Source organism: Theropithecus gelada, chromosome 14, assembly GCF_003255815.1.
Source record: "Theropithecus gelada isolate Dixy chromosome 14, Tgel_1.0, whole genome shotgun sequence".
NCBI lineage: Eukaryota > Metazoa > Chordata > Mammalia > Primates > Cercopithecidae > Theropithecus > Theropithecus gelada.
In genome coordinates, this window is record NC_037682.1 from 50,835,284 (window position 1) to 50,862,590 (window position 27,307).

Below are 27,307 nucleotides of genomic sequence, written 5' to 3' on the forward strand. Positions count from 1 at the left end.
GCAAGTATAAATTCTTGCTTTGGATGGGGTGCAGAAGGCAGAAGAGTGTGCTAGGGAAATAAGCTGACTTGGTAATTGAAAGGGAAAAGAGAAAGAATGAGAGAAGGGCCTGCCACTGAGGAGCATAGTCTGACGACAATGAAAAACAAACTTTATGATTTTACTTATGCTTACCTTCTACTAAGTGTATAAAAACAAATTATGGAGATGTGACTATCTAATGCACTATAATGAAAATACTCATCAGCACTGCTTCACAGGGTTTGTCAACTCTTATTTTTAAATATGGCCCATTCTGCTATAATGGAGTTTTGTTCTCAACTTATATATAAATTTGAGTATCAGTGTACTATCTAAAGTCTTCCTAATCTTATTTGTTCCTTAAAGGAGATTTCAACAAGTGGAGATGGTAAAATCAAAAGAGAAAAATCCACAACAATGTCAATAACAAGAAGCAGCCCTCAAATAGCTAGAATGTATGTGGGGAGTGAGTGTCCCATTAGCAATAAAATGCTTTTTTAAAAAATAAAACAAAAAATGGCAAAGAGCGGATTATGAAGGACTTTGCAAGCAAGGGTCAAGGGCATGAACAGTATCCTGTGGACAATGAAAAGCCATAAGAGATTTTTAAAACAGAGCGGGTGACTCTATCAAATCTGTGTTTTTGAAAAATAACACTCATGGCAGAGTACATACTATATTTACAAAATAAAGTATAAAATTATTATGTAGGCTGATATTTTACCACAAAATAGTAACATGAAATTGGAATAAAACGCTCACTCATTGAAGCCATAAAATAAATTTCACAAATACTACAGTATTCTTAAAGAAATTAACAGGGGATTATGCCTTGCAAATTCCTTAGGTGAGTAAATAATCACACTTTTAAAAAACTCTCTTTCTTAAGTTCTCACACTACAGATGTATACCTTTTTCAAATAAAATTAACACTTTAAGTAATATTTATGGGCATTAGGGCCATGGAATTTTTAAATATTTACCTAACCATTTAGAAAGCACTTAGCATTAAAGGTACAGAAAAATATCTCACACACTAACTTATGCCTTTCAAAACCTTGTATTTACCTACTCAAACACAAAGCGATCTCATTGAAAAGCTGAAAATTGCACTGTAGAATATGCAATTAAAATGGCATAGAAATGTAGCTTGTTCAATTCTGCTCAAAGCTTCTATGCAGAAGACTAATTTTTTTTAACTTCCTATTAGTTTCTGCTGATTCTTGGCAGATAAGACTACAAACTCAGTGCTTCTTTCCATTAACCCACCAAAGCAGAACACCATCAACAGTAACTAGATTTGGGTTTCAAATCTCTAAATGCTTTGCCAAAAAAAAAAAAAAAAAAAACCCTTAGTTAAGAACTGAACTGACACATATAGCATTTGAATCAAATATTATAAATCTAATTTTAAAATCAAATGTTTTACAAACATGCCATTATTTTTCAACGCAGTAATATAACATCCCAAAAGTTAAAAATTACTTTAAATATATTATTCTACAATTAAAAACATTTCTATTGATAGACGTTTAAGTGGCTTTCAAAGAGGTTAATAAAAACGTTTAAATTCTTAAGGAAATGAAAACGTGATAATTTTATTACCATCCTAAAAATGAACCCCCATATACTTTTTTAAAGTTCTATCCAAAATAAACAGGATATTTGCTCATCTTTTCCAATTACTATACTTGGAAAGCATAGGTTAGCAAGATCAACATTCAACATTTAAGTAAAACTGCAAGAATTACTGGTTTGTGACATCTTATTTATAGTTTTATTTCTACCTTACCAAAAGTGTAAACTAAAAGAATTTAATTTTAGAAATGGAAGGTATTATATAATTTAATTTTAGAATTAGAAGGTATTACAGAATTCATCTACTAGAACCCCTTAATTTGACAGTATACTAAGATTCAGAAAGGTTCACTGACTTTTCCAAAATTAAACAGTTAAGCCAAAACTCCTCAATCCTCTGCCTATGAATCCAGGACATTTTCCCCTATGTCAGGTCCTATCTAAAATCTTTTCATCTTCCTTCACTTTCTGAAACAAGAAAGTGTTTTTACCATTGTCATATACAACACTTTGAAAATTAGAAAAAATCTCCTGATCTTTTACTTCCATAAAAGTACTGATTTCCTCTCAAAATATTTAATATAATATATATGCAAACAAAAAGCACAAATCCACTGTTAGACTTCAGGAACAAGCATAAATAAAAATTCTTGTTATGACAGTATCTGCTAAGTTAAAAATACTCTTTTCTTGCAATGTCAAAATAGAATTATTTTGCAGACACTGAATATTAGGTAGGCATGTATAAACGCTGAACTATTCACATATACTTTAAGTGTGCAAAAATGTTCCTATTAAAAGTAGAATGTGAATAAGGATTTTCTGCACTAAGAAAATACACCCTTTTTAGAAGCACAAATTGTATTTTCCTCTAATATAAACAATAATTGAAGCTACCTGGTACTTAACACTGCACCTAAAGGTTGAAAAAGGTTGCTGTGATGGAAAGAGCACCACACAAGGATTAAGAAGTCTAGAAATTTTCCACTTATAAAAGGACAGACCGAATTAACACCACCAACAAATTACAATTAAAATATGTTAAACTGTAACTGTTAAGTTCAGGAAAATTGCCCACAAAAGTGATGAAACTGCTAAAACAATTTTCCAGTGTTAAAAAATGCAATGTGTTCACATTTGGTCAAAATTCAAATATTAATTCCATTCTATGAAAATAGTTGATACTACTTTGTTCCATAATAAATCCTCTCAAAACAATTTTTCTTCCGACACATATTTTCCTAAAGTACTGTCTATTACCACTGGTAGTAAACTGAGAAAACGAAAGGTATAACAAAACTTTTTCAAGAGGTTGACCACAGAAGTGGCCTCTGAAGCCAACTCAAGAAGCAAAGTATTGTGTCACTGGAACACTACAGATCAGTGTTCAACATGTCATAAAATCAATGTAGTAGTTTAGAAAATATTTCGAAGAGAAGACAGAGAAGAAGTGAAGGAAGAGAACAGAAAAGAAGAGAGAAGAATGCATCAAATGCATTAAGGACAAGAAACTTTTGTCTCCAACATATTGGCTCCCAGTGTAAAGCATATCACTAATCCAAAAATTCTGAAAACCTATGGTTACGCTCTTACTCTCCTACCTAAAACCACTATACTTACCAGTTAGTTGTGCAGAACACAGCATTGAAACCTGAAAAATCTAATCAAATCCCAGAACTACCACTTACTAGACATGTGAAGTTGCATTACTTCTATAAGCCTAGATGTCTCATCTCTAGAGGTTAATGGCACCAGCCAAACACCGTTCTTGTGAGGATTTGAGACAGTATGTGTAAAATGTTTTGCACTTCATAAATCCTCAATAATAGTAGCTATACTTATTGAGTTTCTTGTTGATGTAGAACAGGTAGGTTTTCCAATACTATATAAAGATGTAATCTCATTTCCTGATGATGATTTCAATCCCTTTAAAAAAATAAAACTATGTAAACCTATGGGGAAAAAATAGGTTTTTTTCTATTGGCATCTTTCCAGAAATTACCAAGTTTAAAGTTTAAACTGTTAAAACATTCTCCTAATTATGCAACAAATACAAAGAACACTGAATTAGTCCGTAAAAAATTATATTCACCTATACTGCTGTATTTTCATTTAAATTACTCTCATTTGCAAAGCTCATCACTGCTCTTCTAACGATAAAATCTCAGATTTTTCCTCTTGATTTTCAATAACGAAACCACACTGATTAAAACTCACAGACGTATCCTCTCATTCTAAAGGCTGTATGTTATCTTTGGGCAGGCATCACTATAACAGCAAACAGATAAATGGCACCAAAAAGATACACATCCGAGTATGCCAAAAGCGGGAGTAGTCAAATCTATTCAACCACAAATGATTCACCTCATTCTTCTGCGAACTCATCTATTGCATATACAATCCTTAAAAAGTGTCATGTGATTAGCGGGCTATTTGATTTCTATTCAATGACAAAAGGTACTTGCTTCTGCATTTTTAAAAGGCTTCCTGTATTTTAAGAATCCTTTCCAGAATAAAACATTGTTTCCGCCCCCCCCCCCCCCCCCCCCCCCCCCACACACCCTTTTTCCATTCTGAAAGTTAACATGCTTTCCAATAAGCGAACTCAACTCGGAAACTGCAGCGGTAAACCCGAACCCTCTCACATCCCAGACCTCGCTTTCCAGCCAACATACCTGCTCTCTCGAAATACAAGGCAACGAAGGTCTCCTGAATATTTTGCAACTGCCGTAGTAACTGGCTGCAGTTTCTCCTAGCGACACGCAGCTGGACCTCCTCCGGGGTCGGATCACAGGCACTTTTTCTTCGGCACCACTGGACAGCCGAGGATGAAGAGGCGCTTCCCTGATTTGAAAGAAGTGATCCAACGCCAGGGCCAGCAGGCAGCCAGCGCCCCCGACCAGGCCGGAGAGCAGCGGCCTGAGGGCGGAGGGCAGCGACCCGAGGCTGGTGAAGGAGACCCACCAGACGAAGCTGGCCAGGAGCAGCACCAGGAGGCAGTGCCGGAGCCGCAGAGGGTGCGCGAGCGTCAGCAGCAGCCCCACGCAGCTCAGCACCAGCAGCAACCTGCCGGCCGCCGCCTCCGGGGGCGTGTGCGTGGCCGGAGACCCTGCGTCGCCATCCCCCCAAGGCCAGGACCACCACTGCCACACCAAGAAGTCCCCCAGGTAACAGCAGGCGGGCAGCGCCAGCAGCCACCAGGAGCCGCCGCTCCGGCCCGGGCCGGGTCCCCGCTTGGTCCGGGTGAGGAAGCAGGTGAGGAAGAAGAAGGCACAGGCGATGCTAAAGAGGGGGCTGAGGCTGTGCGAACACACGCTCAGCAGCGTCCGCAGCCAGGCGGCCCCGGCAGCCCAGCTCTCGGGTTCCGCGCCCAGCAGCAGGGCGAGGACAAAGGCAGCCAGGGCGCCCAGCGAGAGGCGCGCCCGGCAGAAGGGGGAGCCGCGCCGCGGCTGCTGGGGGGAGGCCGGCGGCGGCCGCAGCTCCACGTTGCAGAAGCGGCAGAGGTGGAAGAAGAAGCCGCGCGGAGGGTCCTGCCGCAAGGGGCTCACGCAACTCTTCACGTAGCCGTTCCTCAGACTCTCGGGGGGCGAGCCGGCCCCATCTGGCTGCTGCAGGGACCGCATGGCTTTGGCGTCTCGCTCGTCCCTCCTCATGGCTGAGGCCGGGGGTGGCCACGGGACTCAGCACACCCCGCTCCTACCGTAGCGGCCGTTCGCGTTCCCAGACCCCAGCCCCTGCGTTCGGGGCGCCCCCCGACTCACAACCCGTCAGGGCTGCGCCCGCCGCCACGGCCCGAGGTCCCCACCTCGCGGACTGAGGAGCGGCGGAGTCCGGGACATGCTGGCTGAGGAGAGGGGCAGAAGGGGCTTCTCTCCAGGACCAGTTTGGCTGCCGCCTCCTTTTCCCTTGGGCACCTCTCGGGACTGGAGACTCGGTGTCGCCTCCCAGCTCCGCTGGCTGCAACAGTTACCTCACAACCCCAGCCTGGTCCGTTGGGCGCGCGAGCAGCGGGCGGGCGCTCCTCCCCCGCGGCTGTCGCGGCCGGGCGCGCGCCCGGCGCGCGCTCGCGCCTTGTCCCGCCGCCACCCGCGCCGCCGTCGCCCAACAGGGACGCGAGCCGGGACCCCGCCGACCCGGCGTGCCCGGGCCGAGGAGAGCGCGGCGGCGGCAGTCCGAAGACCGGCCAGGACTAAGAGAGAAGGACGAGGTCTTCTTCGGATGGGAGGGGCAAGCCCGCCATCCTGGGACGCCAGGCGTGCAGGTTCTCTTTGAGGGTAAGTCACAGACACCCAGCCAGAATCCCACAGGTCACTACTGGGGTCGTCGGGAAAGAGGGCGTTTGTGGTCCCCTTTCACTAAGGGTTGTGCTTAGTGGGGATATGGTGAGCTAAGGGTGGGAGGGGCGGGGCGCAGTCTCTGACCTCAGCCCCGTTCAAGGTGAGTCCTCAGACTGTGACCAAATGAAGGCCAGCCAACACCAAGACCATGGCGAAGAAACCGTAATCACTGTGGCTAGATCTGGCCTCCAGAGCAACGTGGATTCTTGGGCCACGCAGCAGGCCCAGGATCCTTGCATTGGCTCTTAGAGAGGACCGTGTACGTGGAGTACACTCTGGGAGCACTCCACGTGCACGTTCTTGAGGGTTGCTCATGAACCATCTTCACAGGCGAGGAACCAACGTCTCGCCTTCCATTTTTCACCCTTGCCATACATATCTACTGGTTCACATCCTGTATCCCCTTCCACACAGCACAGATTTGCTGTCGCAATTGGTCTTTGCAAATTGAAGGCTTTTTCACTGTAACATGTTCCAGATGGGGGAGCGGGGAGAACTAGGAATCCTCTCCAAGACCACTCCCCAGTTTGGATCAGCTGGCCTTGAAGGAAGCCAAATAAGATGCTATTTGTGAAGTACTAGTGAAACTAGCAACGTTAGGAAACACAGACTTGAAAGTGAGAAGAAAAGAACTTTGCTACACCAAAGAAACTACTCTGGAATCTAACCAATCATAACCGCCTTAGAGAGTGAACTGTGTTTCCCTCCCTAAGCTGTCACTTCAACCTCATGACCGGACTGCATTTCTCAACGAGCTAATTTCACATTTTTCCAGAGAGATGAGAAACCTTACTGGGTGGTAAATCCCACAAACAGGCCCATTTTTCACCAATTAATCTCTGCCCACAGCCATGACCTAAAACAGACCATTTTCGTATATGGTTGTAGTTCACATGCATAGCAAAAGTCACTGAGAAATTAGCACAAGAATTTAACCAAAATGAAAAAGTTCCAGAATTCCCTTTCCTTTGCTTTTCATTTTCTAATGGATTACCCAAATGCTTGTCCTAAAAGATAAAAACTCAAAAGGTCTTTTTATCCCCATGACAAAAGAAAAAAATGTTCATTTCAGCAAAACTCAGGAAATACATTTTTTATATGATGTGCATAGAACTCATTACCACCAGTTGAAGATTAAAGTAAAAAACAATGGATACATTTTGAGTTTGTACAAAAGGGCATGACAAAACTAGCACCAGCATTATTGAAATTCCCGTTATAAATTCCATAGGAAATAATAAATTGATTTGGAAATTAGAACAAATTCAGATTAAAAGGTGTGTGTGTGTGCGCTTGTGCGTGTGTGTGCATTTAATCTGAAGTTGTCATCTAAGGTAGGATCGGCATATGGTCATGGAAACGGTAGGGGAGTAGAAATCCAGTTTTGTGAGTTTTTGTCTGGGCCTAGCCATTCATACCCTGACATTAAGCAATCCTATAACTCTTACTGGCCTTGTTCTTTTCAAATATAAAATGAAGCAATTAATTTAGCTAACCTTTGAAATCCCTTCTAGTCTTAAAAAGCTCTGATTTCTGTATGCCAAAGATACATAGGCATCCTTAAGACTCACCTTTCAGGTTGCCAATAGTATAATAAAAGTAAGAGCCAATAGCAAACTTTTATATTATTTATACTACCAAGCTCTCAGTGTTGACAAGTAAAAATAAAGGGATTGTATCAAAAGACTGTTTTCTGAAAAATAAAATCCAAAGCTCTCTTCACAAAATTGTCTTCTCAATTCTCTAGCCTTCTTTTAGCTGTCATTCAGGTTTTTATAAGGCTACAAGCCCAACTCTTTCAATAACCCATACTCGGAGTGCATCCCTCTGAAGGCCAACCTAGCACCTGAGAAATTTCTAAAATAAAATGTAAGGACGTGACCAAAGACCATCAGAAGTTTACTTAACTAAAAATATGCACAAAAAGAATGAGCTAGCTATGTTTATAGCAACTCCCTTCTCTGTTTACAGTCTTTGTCAAAGATTATTACTAGGCCGCATTTCTTAGAGGTCAAATTATTTAATTATTCCCTTGCCAAACTTAAACAACCAATAAAATTACTTGGTTCTTTAGGTTCAAGAATTTATGACCATTAACTGTCATAAAAAAAAAAACTAAAGTCACAGTATACCTTTGACTTTTCCCAGCGCTCTACCCCAGCCTCATTTTACCTGACTTTGCCTTCCCTCACGTCTTTTTTTTTCTTTTTTAATTATTATTATACTTTAAGTTCTGGGATACATGTGCAGAACGTGCAGGTTTGTTACATAGGTACACACGTGCCATGGTGGTTTGCTAAAGCCGTCATCTACATTAGGTGCCTTACCTCACGTTTTGACCCATGATCTCTCCACTTCTTAATGAATCTTTCCCCTCTCCTGGTTTACCATGACATAGGATCGTGGGTCTTACCACCCCACTCCCAAGTCATTTTAGGACAATGCAAGCCCCTATGTATTTCTTTTTTTCTAATTTCTCAGGATAAAGTGGTCTGACACATTTTAAATATCAAAGAAACTCAGAAATAGGCAGTAAATTAACCAGTATCATTGAGATTCCACATTTATAAAACTAGAGTCATCCCTGAAGATACATGCAAAACCTTATAAGGTTTTTCAAAAAATTAAATAATTAACATTTACAACCTTATATTTAAAAGTAAAAATGGACAAGCTTTTCTCTAGCATAAAAAAGGATCATTGTTTTCCATGTACAGTGGCAACTCTGTTGCCTAAGTATGTTAACAATACCTATGTTCCTTCCAGCTAATACTCATCTCAGAATCTGAGCCTCATTTTGACTCACTCTTTTAGTTCCTTTCAACAAGTAGCTATTTAGTTCCCACTATATGCCACAGCTTTGTGCTAAATGCTATTTAGAACATTTTTTAAAACTGTAACAGTTCCTTCAGAGCTTTCTCAGAGCTGCAACTTTATCTAAGAGATAGAACCTCTGCACATAAACTATTAAATAGCACAAAAGAATAAATATGTGATTAAGAACTGTTGAGAGCGGCCCGGCGCGGTGGCTCAAGCCTGTAATCCCAGCACTTTGGGAGGCCGAGACGGGCGGATCACGAGGTCAGAAGATCGAGACGATCCTGGCTAACACGGTGAAACCCCGTCTCTACTAAAAAAAATACAAAAAACTAGCCGGGCGTGATGGTGGGTGCCTGTAGTCCCAGCTACTCGGGAGGCTGAGGCAGGACAATGGTGTAAACCCGGAGGCGGAGCTTGCAGGGAGCCGAGATACGGCCACTGCACTCCAGCCTGGGCGACAGAGCGAGACTCCCTCTCAAAAAAAAAAAAAAAAAAGAACTATTGAGAACAATGTATTAGGACTATTAAAAAAGAAGAAAAAGAAGAAAATCATTTTCTTCTAGGGTGCCCCCACTGTGTAGTTCTCAGCTTTTTCTCACAGTTTCTCATTCTTCTAGTTCCATTTCTCTCTCTTACAGTCTTCCTTCTTTCTCTCCCCAGCATCTGTCCAGATGGCTGTCTTCTGATCTCTCTCCTCTTTCCCCTGACCTCTCTCTTTCATCTCTGTGTTATATTCCCTAACTTCTTTTACTTCTTCAGTTTTCCTACGTACCATCCCCCCTCCACCGGCATTTAATCTGTCTCCATTAATGAATGCATTCATTCATTCAGTATTTATTATGTGCCTGGTGTGCTAGATGACAAAGACATAATGGTGAAGATGTGGTTCCTTAGTCTAATGAGAGCAAGACAGTAAGAAGACTATTACAGCCCATTGTAACAGGAGCTGTGATACAGAGGTAATAATCCTCAGTGTACTCTGCGATCTCAGGAACCCAGACTACAGTAGGAGTAACAGGTAAGGAGTAATTCTCTGGAGGACTCAGAGAAACTGATTTCTAGGCTTGATATTAAAAGGTAAATGGAAGTTACCTAAGTAAAGTAAGGAGAAAAAATAATCTGGGCAAAGGAAGCAAGCAGTGCAAAAATCTAAAGGAATGCAACTATAGTGCATTTGGATAACTCAAGTATCCTATGGTGTAAGTGTAAGGTATGATGGGACTACAGAGATGGTGTGGCCCTACTAATGGAACTGGAGTTTGTTACCATTTGTTACATAAAGGTTTATGTTCTTTTATCGTATTTGCTTATTTACATGGCTCCCTCTGCAATATATTCTTCAAACAAGAATTCTCTCTTATTCAATCTTAGCTCAATCTTCATGCCTAACCCAGTACTTAACCTACAGCAGGTCCTCAGAATTTTTCAAGTGTGTTGATATTTCTCAAAACTATTTTAATAAATCAGACTTTAACTGTACTTCCTTTGATTTTTAGCTTTATTAGTCAATGACTTTTAATAGAAAACTCAGAATATAATAGAAAAAAACTTTTCATATTGTAATTTTAAAATATTTTTAACATTAATTTGCACCAAATCACTGAAAGAACCCTTTTTCCTAGATTTACAAAAACAAAATTACACATATGTTTATGTTTTCACTTTCAACATAAAATAAATGTTTCAGAGATGTGTGGGTCATTTAACTCAAGTGACAGTACCTGGATTATTTGGCTGTGAAAGCATATATTCTAGTACTTTAAGAATTTTCCTATTTCCATTTCAAGTTTTCAGAGCAACAATTGTATCTCTGACACAAACTTACTATTATACTTTTAAAATATAACAATTGGTAAAAGTATTAAATCTATAACGATTACCCTAAAATTTCCTGAATTTTTTGTTCTAAATCTAAAACCTGAACCTTGAACAATAAACAGCAATGCAGACTCTTTCCAAGTTTTCTTGTTCCCTCCCTAGACAAGCAGGAGTTTCTTCAGCTCTGGCTATCCCAGCAGATCTGAAGGATCACAGCCACGACGGTGGCAGACTACCGTTGACACTGAACTTGTGGTTAATTGTGGAGTTCTGCCACAAAACCACCTCACTACCACAAACTGGATACTTGCCCAGGAAAGTGACAAACTGCCAGGCCAAGCAATCTACAGGAGGCAGCGAAAGCAAACTGCCTTTTCCCCCAGAAAGCAGTCATTTCTGGATTCCAAATGGAGCCAACAAGCAGAGTGCACCAAAAAAAAAAAAAAAAAATAGATAGATAGATGTATATAGATATATGTGTGTGTGTGTGTTTCTCCAGTAAGCCTACTTAAAATGTATTCATGCAGTTTTGCAAGAGGAGCTCAAAAGGATTCATCTAGTTCATTAGCATCATCAAAAAGTTTGCGACTGTTCTTTTCATTAAAAAATTTTTAGTAAGTACGGAATTGGAAATAAATTATAGTTATATTACTATTAACTGCTAAGTGAAACACCTACATATTATCATTGCAAATAGGAGTAAATAATGTGACTTTGTGTGTGTTACTAAGCTGCGCACAGCAGCCCAGCAGCTCTGGGAACTTCATATGAAAGGCCAGGCAGCGTGTTGTGAAGGAAGGAAACTTTAGCGTCATTCTGATCTAGTTACCATTTGTAGCTACATGACCTTGGAGGTTACTTAAAGTCTCATGTTACCTACCTCATCTGTGAAATGGGGATAACAATGTCTACCTCTTAAAGAGTTATTATGAACTAAATTAAATTACAATGCGTAAGGTAACTAACAAAGAGTAGATGCTTAGTAAATGTAAATTAGTTTATTTTTCTTATATCTATCCTTTTCCTTACCCTCCCACATCCCTTCAGGACTTCATAGGATTCTGAGTTTCTCCAAGGAGACCTCCAGATTATATTATCTGTTCGACTCTTTTTAAGCCTTACTTTCAATATTATTTTATTCAACTAAGTCTGCCTTTTTACTACACAATCAAGTAGATAAATTAGCTCCCTTTCATCAAAAAGTAAATGCTTCAGAGATGTTAGTGCCTCTGTTCTAATTACTATAAATGCAGAAATGTTTTATATGTTAAATTTTAAGGAACGCATACATAATATTATCTTAATTTTATGGCCCTACATATCTTAGATCTCATTCTGCAGAAAAGATGTTGATTTAGGGCCTATGTGTTGTAACATGGAGAAACAGAAAAAAAAAAAAAAAAGCCGTAACCAGTTTCATTCATATTAGCATTAAGCATAGGGAAGACAAGAAAAGATTTATGTTTGCAAACATGTATTCATTTATTCAGCATGTGCTTGACACTACTCAGATGCTAAAGGTACAAATATGAATAAGAGTCCCTGCCCTCAGTTTGGTAAAAGAGAAAATAAGTAAACAAATGCGGTACAGTGCAAAATGCTCTAACAGAGTTCTTACCAGGTACAGTGATAGGACATGGAGTAGTTCACAGATGAAGAGGTACTAACCTAGGTATTGAAGAATAGGAGCTTCCCAGGTGGACAAAGAGGAGGGAGAGTATTCCATACAAAGAACAGTATTGCAAAGCCATTGAAGCATGAGACATCATGGGCATTTCTGGAACTGTAAAGAGATTGGTATGATTTGTGGGGGGGGGAAGATGGAAATGGAAAAATGAGACTGGATAGATAGATGGAAGCCAAATCATGGGAAGCCCTATAGGCCATTCTGAGAAACCTGGACTTTATTCTGTAGGTGGTAAGGAACTGTTAAAAGTTTTAAAGGAGAGAGAAGTCTTGATCAATTTTTATTATATTTAATTGCAATTTAATTATTTTTCAAAACCCAATGCTGATATGAAGGTTAATTTGAAAGAATGTAAGACCAAAGCTAGGAAAATCATTTAAGAAACCATTATAGTTGACCAAATGAAAGATAAAGTTCTGTAAGGCAATGGCAGTAGCAGTACCATTTGGGAAGGAAGAATTAATTGAATTAATAACAGCTATAAAACTTTCTTATCAATTCCATAGATTTGGAATGTGGGGAAAAGGAGACTGTGAAGAGGGTTCCCCAGGTCTAGCCTAGGTGACTGGAATATCTTGAAACCATTGAGCAGGATAAGAAGTACTAGAGGAATAATTGAGAGTAAACATTATGGATTTCCTTTTGAACAGATTGAATCCAAGTGGGAATGTTTCTTGGCCATTGGATGTATAAGTCTGAAGCTCAAGAAAACAATCTGGGCTAGAGGTATAGATTGGAAGCCTGTAGTATATATGGAGAAGGAGAACCCTGGGAGAAAAAGAGATATCCCCTATAAGAGTATATAGTGTGAGAAGAGAAGAGGATTTGTTTTTGAACTCGGGAATACCAACATGTAAGGGACGAGGAACTAAAGAATTGCTCAAAAGAATGACTGAAAAGGAAGTAGCAAAGCTAGAAAGAGAATCAGACAGGAGTGGTGTCACAAACCAAAATGAGGAAGTTTCCAGAAGGGGGACAAAAAAACATAAAATACCACGTTCTAAAAAGATGTGGAGAGGAAAGTAACCACGGGCATCAATGAAACCTGACAATGACAGGTTTCGTTGTCAACCTTATGTGGAACAGTTGCCACAGTTGGGGCAGAAGCCAGATTGCAGTGGATTGAGGAATGAATTAATACTTATTTTGACATTAAGAAAAGAAAGTTTCATTCTAGAAAGTTTGGCCAGGAAAAAGCTTTACCTTTAGTTTCATTATTATTTTGTTAGTTTTAGTGTAAAAAGAAAATTTGAATAGTTTATTGATACAATATAAAGTGCACATACACCAACCTTTCTCCTGTGTAAAAAAAATATGTTTAAAATAACGGATTCCCCTTAATGGTATGCTAACTACAGTCTTCCCTACATTTCTAGAAATAGATATGATAAACCAACACTTATTTTGTATTCACAGTGGTATCCTACAAATAAAAGAGTAAAAAATATGACAGTGAGGCTACAGATTCTATATAATACAGAAACAAATATAAATGTCTGGCATAGCTCTTAGAGGTTAAAATAACTAAACAGTTATTATCTGGCTTCAATGAGTCATACAATCTTATTCTGATTCTGTTTTTCTTGTACCCCTTTGAAGTCAGTGAGAAAGCTCCCTTTTGAAAAGATTCAGATGGTAAGATCATTGAAATGATCTTGTTCAACATTCTTTATTTAAAATCACTATATTTTTACCAGCTCCAGAAATAATAAACAAACAACTAGATCTACTAATGAAAAGCAAAATAAAGACTTGTACATTTACAGAATTTGTTTAATGTCTAGTCAGATAATTCAGACAAAAGCAACAGTATTTTATGTCATTTTCCTGCTAAATGACCAGGATTAACTGCAGCGCTCCGGTTCTTAACCTAACATCAATCTTCACTAGAATTATGCTTGGACTGTTCCCAGTGACAACTCTCTAGCATGGTTTGGTGCTTTGGTAACTATATTAAATATAAGTGCAAACTGTGAAAAATAACAAGAACCCTTATATAAATTCAAGGTTTTAATACTGTATTTTGGGATGTGTAATCATGTTTGAAAGGATGACTAACATCCACTCTAACATGAACAACACTTTAAACAAATCAAAACTATGGCTCTTTAACCAGTGAACTTCATGGCTATGGATGATTTTATTCCTTAGAGACCCTCCTTTTTACAGGTGAAACGGTTTACATCAGATTTCCTCTCATTATAGCCTCTCAAATGTTGTCCAGACCAGCAAGCCACTCTCTTTAAACAAATACCAGCCAACCAGGAAACCATGAGGTTTTATTGTGCTATAAAATAGACCAGATATTTCTAAACCTTCATAGGAATGAACCTGACTAAATCTTTACTAAAAATGGTTTCAAAATAAACTGTGGGCTCCAAGTTTCTCTAACAATCAAAATTCCTTCCTCCTTCATCAATCTCACTCTCAAACTCTTTACTCTTCCAGAGTTACACATTGCAGGAAGTTTATCTGGCCACATATTCATAATAATAACTAAAGGCTCCACTTCTGTTCACTTACTGGGATATAAGAATGAAGGTATATATTAGCTTTATTCCCTGCATACATTCACATTTGTCAAAATTCTGTTTCAAATTTTCTTGTATACTACCAGCCCCTAAAACATGAGCTACCACTTCTTGTATCATGGGCATAGAAACCCTGAATTTTGGCTAGGCACAATGGCTCATGCCTGTAATCCCAGCACTTCAGAAGGCTGAGTTAGGAGAATAACTTGAGGCCAGGAGTTCAAGACCAGCCTGGGCAACATAGTGAACTCCTGTCTCTACAAAAAATACAAAAATCACTTAAAAAAAATAAGCCTAAATTTTACGAAGAGTTAAGTGGGATCTTCACCTTCAAAAAGCATATCCCCTTTGATTCCATTCAGCAAATATTTATTAATTTAAGCCCTGTCCTAGGTACCCTCGAAAAGTATGTGTTGCATACATTTGTGTGTTGCATGTATGTGTACAAGTGTTAGGATAGAATCAGTTATAAATGGTCAGTGGGGAACAAGAAATACACAAATAACTGTAATACAAAATGGAATATCCTGAAACAGCAGTCCCAACCTTTTTGGCACCAACGACTGGTTTTGTGGAAGACAATTTTTCCACGGCCCATGGAGGATGATTTCGGGATGAAACGATTCTACCTCAGATCATCAGGCATTAGATGGAGCATGCAACCTAGATCCCTTGAATGCGCAGTTCACAAAAGGATTCGTGTTCCTATGAGAATCTAATGCCTCCACTGATCTGACAGGAGGTGGAGCTCAAGTGGTAATGCTCACTCGCCTGCCACTCACCTGCTGTTGTGCAGCCTGATTCCTAACAGGCCATGGACCAGTACCAGTCTGGGGGTTGAGGACCCCTGTCCTAAAAGATAGCCAAATTGCAATGAGGATCAGGAAGGGTGACATAAAGTAGATGAGATTTAAAGGATGGGTAGGATTTAGATATAAGAGAGGATGGCATTGCAAGGAAGGAAAAAAGGCATAAAAATGAAAGTGTTCATGGAATCATTGTTTTATCAGAAGATAAAGTACGAGAATGATAACAATAAAAATATTATAAAGCAACTACAGCATGTGAGGTCCTCTAAGCGTCTTACTCTCATCCTCACAACTATCTGATGGTAGAAATAATAATCCTCATTTTTACAACATATGGGACAATTGAGATTAAGTAATTTGTGGGGCAGAAAGATTAAGTAATTTGTCAAAGATTACACATCTAGTAGTTGGTGGAGCCAGAATTTGAAACCAGGCCATGGAACTCCAAAGCTCTATGTGCTTTCCATTATAACAGTAATTGTTAAACTGTGGTACACAAGAATCATCCAGATAACTTTTACCCAGATGATAAAAATGCAGTTGCTGAATGCTAACTCCAGACATTCTGATTCATTAAACCCGAGATGGGACTGAGGAATCTGCATTTCTACCAAGCACCTCAAGTAACCCTGAGGCAGGAGGTCTAGGAACCACATTATCCTGAGGTAGACCAGCATAGTTTCAAATAGACCCTGGAATAGATTTGAACATACTTAATGATGAGTGTTATGGACTAAATTGTGTTCATTCAAAATTGGTATGTTGAAACCCTAAGCCCAATGTGTCTGTATTAGGAAATGGGGCCTTTAAAGAGGTAATTAAGGTTAAATTAAGTCCTAATGGTGGGGCACTAATCCAATATGACTGATGTCCTTATAAGAAGAGAAAGAGACACCAGGGATGAAGAAAAAAAAAAAATGAAGACACAGCAAGAAGGGGTGAAAGCTAAGGAGAGAAGCCTCAGGAGAAACCAACCCTGCCAGCACCTTGATCTTGAACTTCTAACCTTTCTAGTCTCCAGAACTGTGATAAAATAAAGTTCTGTTGTTTAAGCTACTATGCTGTTTTGTTATGGAAGTCCTAGTAGAGTCATACAATGAGTTAAATTAACTTCCTGCTTATCCTAATCTATTTACATCTGTCATATATCAGGAGCTGTCCTAAAGAAGATCCCTAATTATCATCGCTATCATAAAAATTCACGTTTATATGGCATTTTATAATTTACAAAGCCTTTTCACATGCTCTGTTACACTTGAACTTTGCAACAGCCTACAGGGTAATCAAAACTCAATAAGGCAATAGGACTTGCCCAGGTTTCTTACAAGTTGTAGAGCTGAGTTCAGGTCTCCTTACCCCAAATCCTATGCTGATTTTTTCTACATCACACTCACATGCATATGCACGCACACATATCATGAAGTATGATTAATATATAAAAGACCCATCTAAGGATATGTCTTTCTTTAGAGAGAAAATGCCTTTACTTGATTTTCTAGTTATGTAACATACAGTTTCAAGAATTTAAGAGATGTGCCAAAATGGTAGTAACATAGATAAGGTAAGAATACGGTACAAGATTCCTAATGTTCATTTTTCTTTTCAAACAATTGACTAGGCAGTAACAAAATGGTCTCATTTATATGAATTAAGATTATGCTTTTGCTCCTTCATGGCACACACCTTTTCAGTGGTTTTCTAGCAGTGTTTTGCTCAAATGCCAAGTGTTATAAATTTGTAGACTGCCACACTATACAAAAGATTACCAGTTAAGTAATAATAAAAACTGTAAATAGGGAAAAAAAAGTGAAAGAACAGTTAGAGATAGAGGAAGTGATTCCTTTACTTTCATTTTATTTTCCAGCACTTCCTCTTTATTTAAGTTAGCAAAAATAACATTTTTTGAATTGGTATTTGCAGAAAATAGTTCATAGAACACAGTCAACATTGTATACTACATTTCTGTAGATCCAGTACAGGAGGTAGATTCTAATTCTGTCTTCCTCATACCCTACCATTTTATTGTTAGCTAAGGTCTTATTCCCTGGTGGCATTGTGTTAGTTTGTATCCTCTGAGAAACAAATGCCAAAACAGAATTAGACGTGCAAGTGACTTACTGTGGAAAATGCCTATGAAAGGTAAGTGGAAGATAGCCAGAGGAAGTGGAGAGAGTCTTCAGACTGTGATGCAAGTCTCACAATAGGGAAAGTGGGGGAAAGGAAGGAGGATTAGGTAGAAAGAGCCTTATACTACAGCATCATTCTAAGAAAGTGTCAACCGGCCAATGTGGAGTCCTCAAGCCAAAGTTACCTGTTAAAAGGAGTCCCTCATCTCACAGGAATGGGCCTACATTATACCCCTGCTGTTATTGACTAGGAGAAGCCCAAAAGAAGTATTGCCTCAGTACAGAAACGGGTAGATCCGGAAGAGTAAGGGTCCAGTAGTTACTTATGCTCCCTATAGCAGAATATTTGAGTGACAAATTTTCTTTTTTGAGAGAGAGTTTCGCTCTTTTTGCCCAGGCTGGAGTGCAGTGGCGTGATCTCGGCTCACTGCAACCTCTGTCTCCCGGGTTCAAGTGATTCTACTACCACAGCCTTCCAAGTAGCTGGGATTACAAGCGCACGCCACCATGCACAGCTAATTTTGTATTTTTAGTAGACACAGGGTTTCACCATATTGGCCAGACTGGTCTCAAACTCCTGACTTCAGGTGATCTGCCTGCCTTGGCCTCCCAAAATGCTAGGATTACAGATGCAAGCTACCACACCCAGGCTGAATGACAGATTTTCTTGATTCCCACAGTCCACCTCTTTCTCTGGACAGATCTGCTTCTCTATGCAAATTTAGGGAACACATCCTCCATGTTTCCTATAGACTTTTCTTCCTGAGGGAAAACTTAGAAGGAAGTTAGTGAGATGAACTAGAGCCCCATTGCTGCAGTTGGGCTTGAGACTGCAACAAGGTACTTAACCTCTCCCACCTCTATTATCCATTCCAAGTCCTCTCAACCTCAGCTATCACCTTGGCAAGTAATGGAACCTTACCTTGTGGTGTGACCCAAACCTTCATTCCTGATGGGTCTGAGCCCTTGGCAGTCATACCCTTTTCGAGTCAGAGTTGTACATGTCCTTTCACAGCTACAGTGGGCCAAAGGAGTACCAGCAGGCTTTCAAGTAGATCACATAGGAGTTGCATACATATTCCTATCCATATTCTCTATAAGCAGCACTACCTTCTCCTGATGATCAGGGAGTCACCTGTTCAAATGTTTTTTGTGTGGTACTCTATACCCATAGATCAGACATTCTTTAAGCCCCTGGATTATGGTTCTGGCTAAGGTACTACAATCAGGAAAGACAAGCCTGTACCCAGAATCAGTGAAAACAACCCTCTAGCCCTTTTAGTTGACTTACCACCAAGTGGCCAGTTGGTCTTATTAAGAAATAGTGATATAACAGCATTGATCTCTGTTGCTGACAGGTTGGACATTCAGAAACAGCAGAAGCTAGGTCAGCTTTGGCGATGGGAGGTCCATGCTCCTGGGCCCATGCATAGCCTGTCTCTGGCACCATGGCCACTTTGTTCATGTGCCAAAATGTCAGTTTCAGGGTAGCCAACAACAGAGACTGGCTTATATAAACTGGTCTGGTTATTATATCTGCTTCACTGTTCACAATCTCTTCCATGGTAGATACTTTCTGTTGGGCCATAATATGTCACACTAAACTCTTCATGTTTACCTGCATGCCTCTGTCCCAGAACTCCTTCTCTAAAATCTTCCAATTCTTTTCTTTCCAGGCCCCTGACCAGACAGCCAGGCCATTGGCTATTTCCCAAATCTATATATACTGGGCCACTTCTCATTCCACAAAAAGTCAGTGACTAGGTACACTGTTTACAGATCCATGCACTGGGAAGATTTTCCCTCTCCACTGTCTTTCAAGGCTATCCTTGAATGTGTTTGTAATGCAGCCATGGTCCATTTTGAGCTTGTACTCGCATACAGAATAGACCCACCCAAAAATCAAGCTTAAGCTTCCCTTCTCCTTCAGTTGGTCATACAGGGCCCCCATATGACCATAGGAACAAGCTAGGGAAGGGTGCTGTTTCAGCTGTTGTGAATGACATGCTGGTCTGGGCTACCTGCTCATGCAATTTGCCATGTCCCTTGTCCTTCTCAGGCTCAATCCTTGATGTAATTTTCCATATTAAAGTAGACTACTGCTGGACCTATACAGCTTTGTGATTTAACATATCCAGCAGAACCAAACTTGTAATGTGCAGTTCTAGACCCACGGTCACTTTGTGCCCCATGGTGAAGCACTCTGCCTCTACCAGTCCCAGTAACTCACCAAGAGCTTTTTCTCAAAAGACGTATAATTCTATGCTACAAATGGCATAGCCTTGCCCCAGAATTCCAGGGCCCTACATTGTTATTCTCCCAATGATACGTGCCATAAGACACTGCATGTTTTCCCACCACTGTCACCTCTAACACCATGAAATATGCTGGATTGTATGCCCCAAGTGGCAGCTCTGTTTGCAGTGCAGCCTGGACCTCTTCTCTCAAAGCTGGCAACTTTCTATGTCACTCAGTCTAGCAGTATTCATAGGTTTGGAATACATCGCCTCCAGAACCCAAAGAGGCCTACCAGCCACGTCATTTCCTTCTTTGTGGTGGCAAACGCAAGATGCAGCAATTTTCTTTTACTTTGAAGGGGATATCTTGTCATGTTTCTAACCATTGGATTCCTAAAACACTTCATTGAAGTTTCAAATCCCGGAATCTTCATAGGATTTATTTCCAATCCTCTGCAACACTGTGTCTTTACCAAGGCCTTTAGCATACTAGTGCCTTCTTGCTCATTCTGAACAATCAGCATAATGTCATCAATGTAATGTATCAGAGGAATGTTCAGGCAGTCCAGATTTCTTCAGAGTATACTATGACAGAAGGTAAGAACATTAATATAGCTCTAAGGCAAAAGTGTAATTGAAGATTGTTATCTAATCCACAGGAATGTGAACAGTTTCTGATCCTCTCTTCTAATTGGAATAGAAAAGAATGTATTCATCATATCAGTTGCCACATACTATGTGCCTGAGGCCTTATTAATTACACAATGTCCAGCAAAGCAACTGCAATTGGGGCTACTAATTGCTTGACCGCAAACTCCTAAAAGTCTGCGTAGATACCCAGTCTTACATACTTTTCTATGTAGAGCATCTAGGACCTAGGAGATATTCTATATGTATTTTATGAATGGATTAATAAATTGCGTATGACATTCAAGAAGATGCCTACTAACTTAGGTTGATTTAGCTGATGACCTTAGCTCATAGGGTTATGAGAATTAAATGAGTTACTAAATGGAAAGTGTTCACAATAGTGTTTGGCACATAAAAAGCATTTAGTAAATCTTATCAATTGTATGTTTCCAGGCCACAGAGAACCATCAGATATGATAGAGAGATTGACATTAAGCTAACTCCTTGACCAGAAGTTTAAATGAAACATGAGAGACATGTGTTGGCCTTTAAAGTGAAAGAGTCTGGAACATTTTTCCTGAGAGTGTGAGGTTTCCAAGGAAAACTCAAAAGAAAACTGATTGTAAAGCTGGAAAGAAATGTAATCCCAGCACTTTGGGAGGCCGAGACGGGCGGATCACGAGGTCAGGAGATCGAGACCATCCTGGCTAACACGGTGAAACCCCGTCTCTACTAAAAAATAAAAATAAAAAAAAAAAAATTAGCCGGGCGAGGTGGCGGGCGCCTGTAGTCCCAGCTACTCGGGAGGCTGAGGCAGGAGAATGGCGGGAACCCGGGAGGCGGAGCTTGCAGTGAGCTGAGATCCGGCCACTGCACTCCAGCCCGGGCGACAGAGCGAGACTCCGTCTCAAAAAAAAAAAAAAAAAAAAAAAAAAAGCTGGAAAGAAATAATTACTTATAGAAACAGACACTTTCATAGCTAGTGGAGAGAAAAAGGTGGTTACTATGTGCCAATTCATTACTAGCATTGCTATATTTAGGATAATTTTGAGGGCCGAGTGTGGTGGCTCATGCCTGTAATCCCAGCACTTTAGGAGGCCAAGGTGGGAGGACAGCTTAAGCCCAGGAGTTTGAGACCAGCCTGGGCAACATATTGGGACCCCATGTCTACAAAACAAAACAAAACATTGAAAACTTAGCTGGGGGTGGTGGCGCATGCCTCTAATCCCAGCTACTCTGGAGGCTGAGCCAGGGAGGTTGAGGCTGCCGTGAGCTGTGATGGTGCTACTGCACTCCAGCTGGGTGACAGAGTGAGACCCTGTCTCAAATTTAAAAAAAGAAAAGAAAAAAAGATAATTTCAGAAAATCTCAAAGTTAAAATTTTTGACAAATGCTTTTTACTAATAAAGCAAAGCATGATCTTGAAATAAAGTGAATGAGTACAATTATGCCTACTAGCCATTTCACAAAAATGGTGTTTTCCATTACCTAAATAACTATTTCCATGTAAAAATAAATTAAAAGTACACTCAGTTTTCATCTCTGACATAGGTCAATGAACCAGCTAATACAGGAAAATGAAAAGGTATAATAACAGGACATACCCTACTCTTCGTTAGAAAAAAAGAATATTTTTTCTTGTACAATACTGTGATTTGAGAGGCCTTAAAGCTGCTATTCTCTGACATTAGCTTTGTGGTCAAATTTAAAATGATCTTGATAACTCTCAGGAAACCCCAAGTTTCATAAAACTTTCCCAACAATTTTCACAATGAGAGCTGTGAAATAATTTCAGGGTCTCTAGGAAAGAATCCATGCTTGCTACTTTTAAGAAAGCTAGGAAGTGGGTTATTGGACAAGATCTAAACATGGATTCTTTCATCTACAAAAAAGTTGAACCACTATGAAGAATTTCCAGTGGCCACTCTGTTATCAATATACTGTCTCACAACTAGGTTTAGATGACCTCAAAACTTAGGAAATTGCTTTGCTTCTTTATTGCCAGTATCTCTGTCTTTACAGAACCTTCCAGAATAGAATCACTAGATTGAATTTATTCCTCCAGTAAGTCAGTTGCTTATTAGCACTTTTGACATCCAGATGGTTTGAGACAAAGGCTAAACCAGGGATAATTCCCAAGTATAAACAGTGGAAACTCTCTTTTGCTGAGGGACTCTAGTCTACTGGGCTATGGGCCAGGGCATGGGTTTCTTTTGCAACATCACAACACTGCTGTGGTCTTTTCTATAACCCTTGCAAGTCAAGTCACCTGAGAAGCCAAGAGTTAAACTGGCTGTACAGTCTGAACTGTGAAGTTTGGAAATAAATTCAAATGGACCAATAGCCTGGATCTGTTTCATGAATAAACAGAGGAGTTCAGGCTTAGGACCCTATAAAGTTAAGTCAATATTAGTTATAGAGGAAATCCTGTTTGTTCTTCTTCTGTTGTAATTGTCCTTTTAAAAAGAACTCAAGTAGAGCTTTGGGGTATGTTATAATGCTAAAAACATCCTTTAAACACACACATACACATACACACACACACACACACACACACAAGTGTTTATAACCAAGAAGAAAGCAAATCACTGTTGTCCTTACTGTTAGGTACATGAGAATTAAAAGTGTTTGCTCAATATCCTTAAAAAATACAACCTAAAATGCCCTAACTTATGAAGTGGGAAATACTTATCTAGGTTCTGATGCCATATGGTCACCTTTTCATGATTATTACAATAAAGATAAGTAAGTTATTGCTATTAAAGCCCTTTAGTTATGCTGATTTGGCACAAATTTTTCCCAGTATTCATCACCTAGAAATTACACATAACAAGGTCTGAGTAATCCAGTGTTTAAACTTCTAGGGTACTAAGAGAGTGATTTCTAACCTCTTTGAAATTATGACACCCTATTTTGCCTGTTAGACATCACAACCTTCCTCGTGTTATACTGTTCCCACACACTCAAGGAAAACAATTAATCTATTATGTGATATAAAAAACACTTAAATGAATTTAAATTAATCTTAATTTGCTTCAGGCTTTTACTTGTTTTTCTTTATAATTACCTCTTCTTTGAAGCTGAGTCACCCTAGGTTTAAGGCAAAATTAACCTCTCCTCTTGGTGTATTCTTTTAGCTCTTTATGCAGTATGAATCTATATTGCAGATTTTTTTTTGAGACAGGGTCTCTCTCTGTCACCCAGGTTGGAGTTCAGTGGCACTATCTCAATCCACTGAAGCCTCGATCTCCTGGCTCCCCTACTTCAGCTTCCCAAGTAGCTGGGACCACAGGCATGCACCACCACACTTGGCTAATTTTTTTTATTTTTTGTAGAGATAAGTTTTTGCTGTGTTGCCTGGGCTGGTCCTGAACTCAAGCAATCTGCTTGTCTCCACCTCCCAAAGTGCTGGGATCACAGGTGTAAGCCTCCACACCCAGCCTATATTACAGTATTTTAAAATCATATTTTTGTTGATTAATTTTAAGTCTTTCTCCCTGGCTTAAATGTAAGGGCCATGTTTATTCATCTGTTTTCCAGAATTTCTAGCACAGTGCTTAATAAAAAGGGAGAGTCAATAGATGTTAGATGAAGGAATTAGTGAATGAATGAACAATGGCTGTGGAGGCAGAAATATTCCAGCATGTCAAAAATATCAACCCAAGAATTATTATTCTAGTAGTTTAAAGATATGCCTGTATAAGATCATCTGTTACAGAACTTAAATCCAGTAAGAAAATGGATTCAAAAATACTTTATAAACTGCAAAATCATACACAAATGTGAGCAAATGTCACTGTTACTTACTCTTTAGTATCCTTCAGGGAATAGTTTCTGAATTTGTGAATTAAACTTTGAAAAAAATAATGAACTTGACTCATTGGAATAGTAGGACCATGAAAGGAATAATAAATGGAAGCCAGTTGACAACAAGTTGTCGTTTGGTTGTAATGTAATGCAGTGAGAGTTCAGTTTTGGAAAACCAGGCATTGGTGAGGTCTTTCAAATACTAATTTTTGTATCCTGGTTTATAAATGACCATTTCTTTAGATGCTTAGGATTTGGATAATTCCATATAGTATTCCCAGAAGTATGTGTTACCAGGTATAAAACATACAGGCTTGATTGGTCAAGGAAACATGTCTTACATTTGGATAACTCTACTGAGAGGCTAAAATAACTGATTCATTTTTGAAGTGACCACTGATAGTAAGCTTCTGCAGTTCTAGAAGAGGCAATAAACATATCAGGGCAATTTGACAGGCTACTTGGTTCAAACAGATGTTAGTGGTAGCCAAAGTTCACAAATTATGTCAATGAAGCTGGATTCCATTAAGTCAATAAGTAACTAAGGAAATAGTTAATTGAGATACAATCACAAACTAGAAAAGCAGGATAAATTAAAGAAGTCAGAGGAATAATCACATTTCTCAATAGTCACATGCTATCAGACAGCAGAATCTGATGTCTAGAAGATAAAGCAGGCAGATTTCAAAAATGGAAAAGGAGGCCATAGGCTAGAGCATGAGTAATTCCATAAAAGCTGTCAAATGGGAATCTTTCTGAAAAGCAAATGATGCCCTCACAGAAGAAAATTGCCTAAAAACTACTAGAACATAGTTTCTATGCTGCAAACATAATCTGGCCAAAGTCACACAGCTAGTTAGTTGCAAAATGGATTTTCAAAACCAGGTTGACACCAAAGCCCATGTCCTGCACACTGTACTTCTCTCTCCTAGGCAAGGAATAATCAAGGTATGTGCGGAGCTGCCAGGCTGTATTGTTCCTTACACCTTTCCTGATTTCAGTTTCAGTAAAGCCGTGAGTCACAGCAGCAGTAACAGTAAGAAGCTTTCAGCTTGAACAGCTCACTTGTTAACCCCCTGTATATATATTTAAAAATAAAAGACAATAAAGAGGCTGAAGATGAACTCAAACCAAGTAGCTGAATTTCTGAAGCAGCTAACCTATTTCTGAGCTAACAGTCTTAATGTGTATTAAGTTCTTACTTCTGTATTCTCTCAGAATTAGAGAGAAATGTCTATTCATTCTTTCATTTAACAAGCAATTATTGAGTGCTTACCCTGTGCCAGTCACTGGAGAAACACAGATTAATAGAAAAAGATTTCTGCTGTTAAGAATCACATAGTTGAGGAAGGAAGAGGGAGGTAGAAACAGACAAGCAAATGATTATAGTACAATGTAGCATTCATATTGAGAACTAAAAAAAGAAATTAACAGTAATAAATATAGGAATGCTACATTGGGGGAAATATCCCTTCCCAATTTTTGGTGTTTCCTTCCAGATGAAGAAGATTCCACTAGTATGGTATTCCCTAAACTTTGTCCACCCCTCAACTCTTTCCTTCCCAGAGGAGGAGAAATTACATAATCTGATTGATTAGTATGAAAAAAGAAAGTGAGCATGCAACACAGGCCCCTTATTCCCTCCCTCGGCACCTACTCTCAGCAGGCAGCCTGAAAAGAAGATAACTTCTGTTCTTCCATGCCCTATGTTTTTCAGAGACTGGCTTCATGTAAGGAAGCCTAGAGAAATCCAGCATTGTCTGTGAGTAGGGGTTCACTATTTTTTGTTCATAGATAAAAACCACATTCTCCACCATCAGTTTAATCTGTACTAAATGTGTTATTTCTCAAGAGGCAATATAATGTAGTGGTTAGGTGCATAGACTTGGGAGCCAAACTAGTTCATACCCTGAGTTTGCTACTTAATAATAGCCATGAGACTTTGGGTAAGTTACTTAACCTCCCCAGGGCTTCAATTTCTTCACCTACAAAATAGGGCTAATAGTATCTACTCATAGGATTATGTGAGGATTAAATGAGTTAACATATATAAAGCGCAGAACAGTGCCTGTTACAAAATAAGTGCTCCAGTCGTTTGAGCTATCATTACTATTGTTATTATTTTAACCTTTATCTATTGTAATCTTATTTCTCAATTTGTTGAAAACTCAAGCAGGAAGAAGTGCTATTAATATTTATTGGGATCTGGTCAGGCACAGTGGCTCACACCTGTAGTCTTGGCACTTTGGAAGGCCTAGACAGGCAGATCATTTGAGGTCAGGAGTTTGAGACCAGCCTGGCCAACATGGTGAGACCCCCGTCCCTACTAAAAGTATAAAAATTAGCCGGGCATGGTAGTGCTTGCCTGTAATCACAGCTACTCAGAGGCTGAGGCACAAGAATAGCTTGAGCCTGGGAGGCGAAGGTTGCAGTGAGCCGAGATGGCACCTCACACTCCAGACTGTGCGACAGAGCAAGACTCTGCCTCAAAAAAAAAAAAAGAAAAGAAAAGAAAACTGTATTGGGATCCTCCAACTCTCACCTCCAATAGTTAGGGAAGTTTAAGAAATCTTACACAGTTCTTACAGTCGTTGCCCTTTTGTTTATAGTTCTTGGCTCTTTACCGGATGAAATTTGGAAGATTGTATCAGTGAGTGCCAAATGCCAGGCCAAGCATCTCAGACTTTAGCCCAAATTGGTTTGAGGTTGACGCCTCTGATTTCCATAGGTAAGGCAGGCAGGCAGCTCTTTACTTGATTCTCAAAGATTAATCCCATGTCCCTCAGGTTATCTGCACATTCCAGAGATCCCCTCTTGCTCTGGCCTCTGCGTGTCCTACTGTGGTCTTTGCAAAACCCTCCTAGGAAGGGAAGGCTCTTTCCTACCTAGTCACAATGATTCTTTCC

At 39.7% G+C, this 27,307-nt stretch overlaps 2 protein-coding genes across 3 annotated transcripts in view; one reads left to right on the forward strand and one right to left on the reverse strand.

Annotated features, from left to right (window-relative positions):
• The window catches only part of PDE3B (phosphodiesterase 3B), a 212,213-nt gene extending 206,389 nt beyond the window's left edge, over positions 1–5,824 (reverse strand). For both annotated transcript variants that reach the window (XM_025356030.1, XM_025356032.1), the window contains exon 1: positions 4,275–5,824. In XM_025356030.1, the coding sequence (XP_025211815.1) occupies positions 4,275–5,252 (978 nt within the window). In that variant the 5' untranslated portion in view covers positions 5,253–5,824. The remainder of the gene's footprint in view (positions 1–4,274) is intronic.
• Positions 5,698–27,307, forward strand: part of PSMA1 (proteasome subunit alpha 1) — a 121,277-nt gene continuing 99,667 nt past the window's right edge. The window contains exon 1 of the mRNA XM_025356035.1: positions 5,698–5,873. The gene's annotated coding sequence lies outside the window, so the exon portion shown is untranslated. The remainder of the gene's footprint in view (positions 5,874–27,307) is intronic.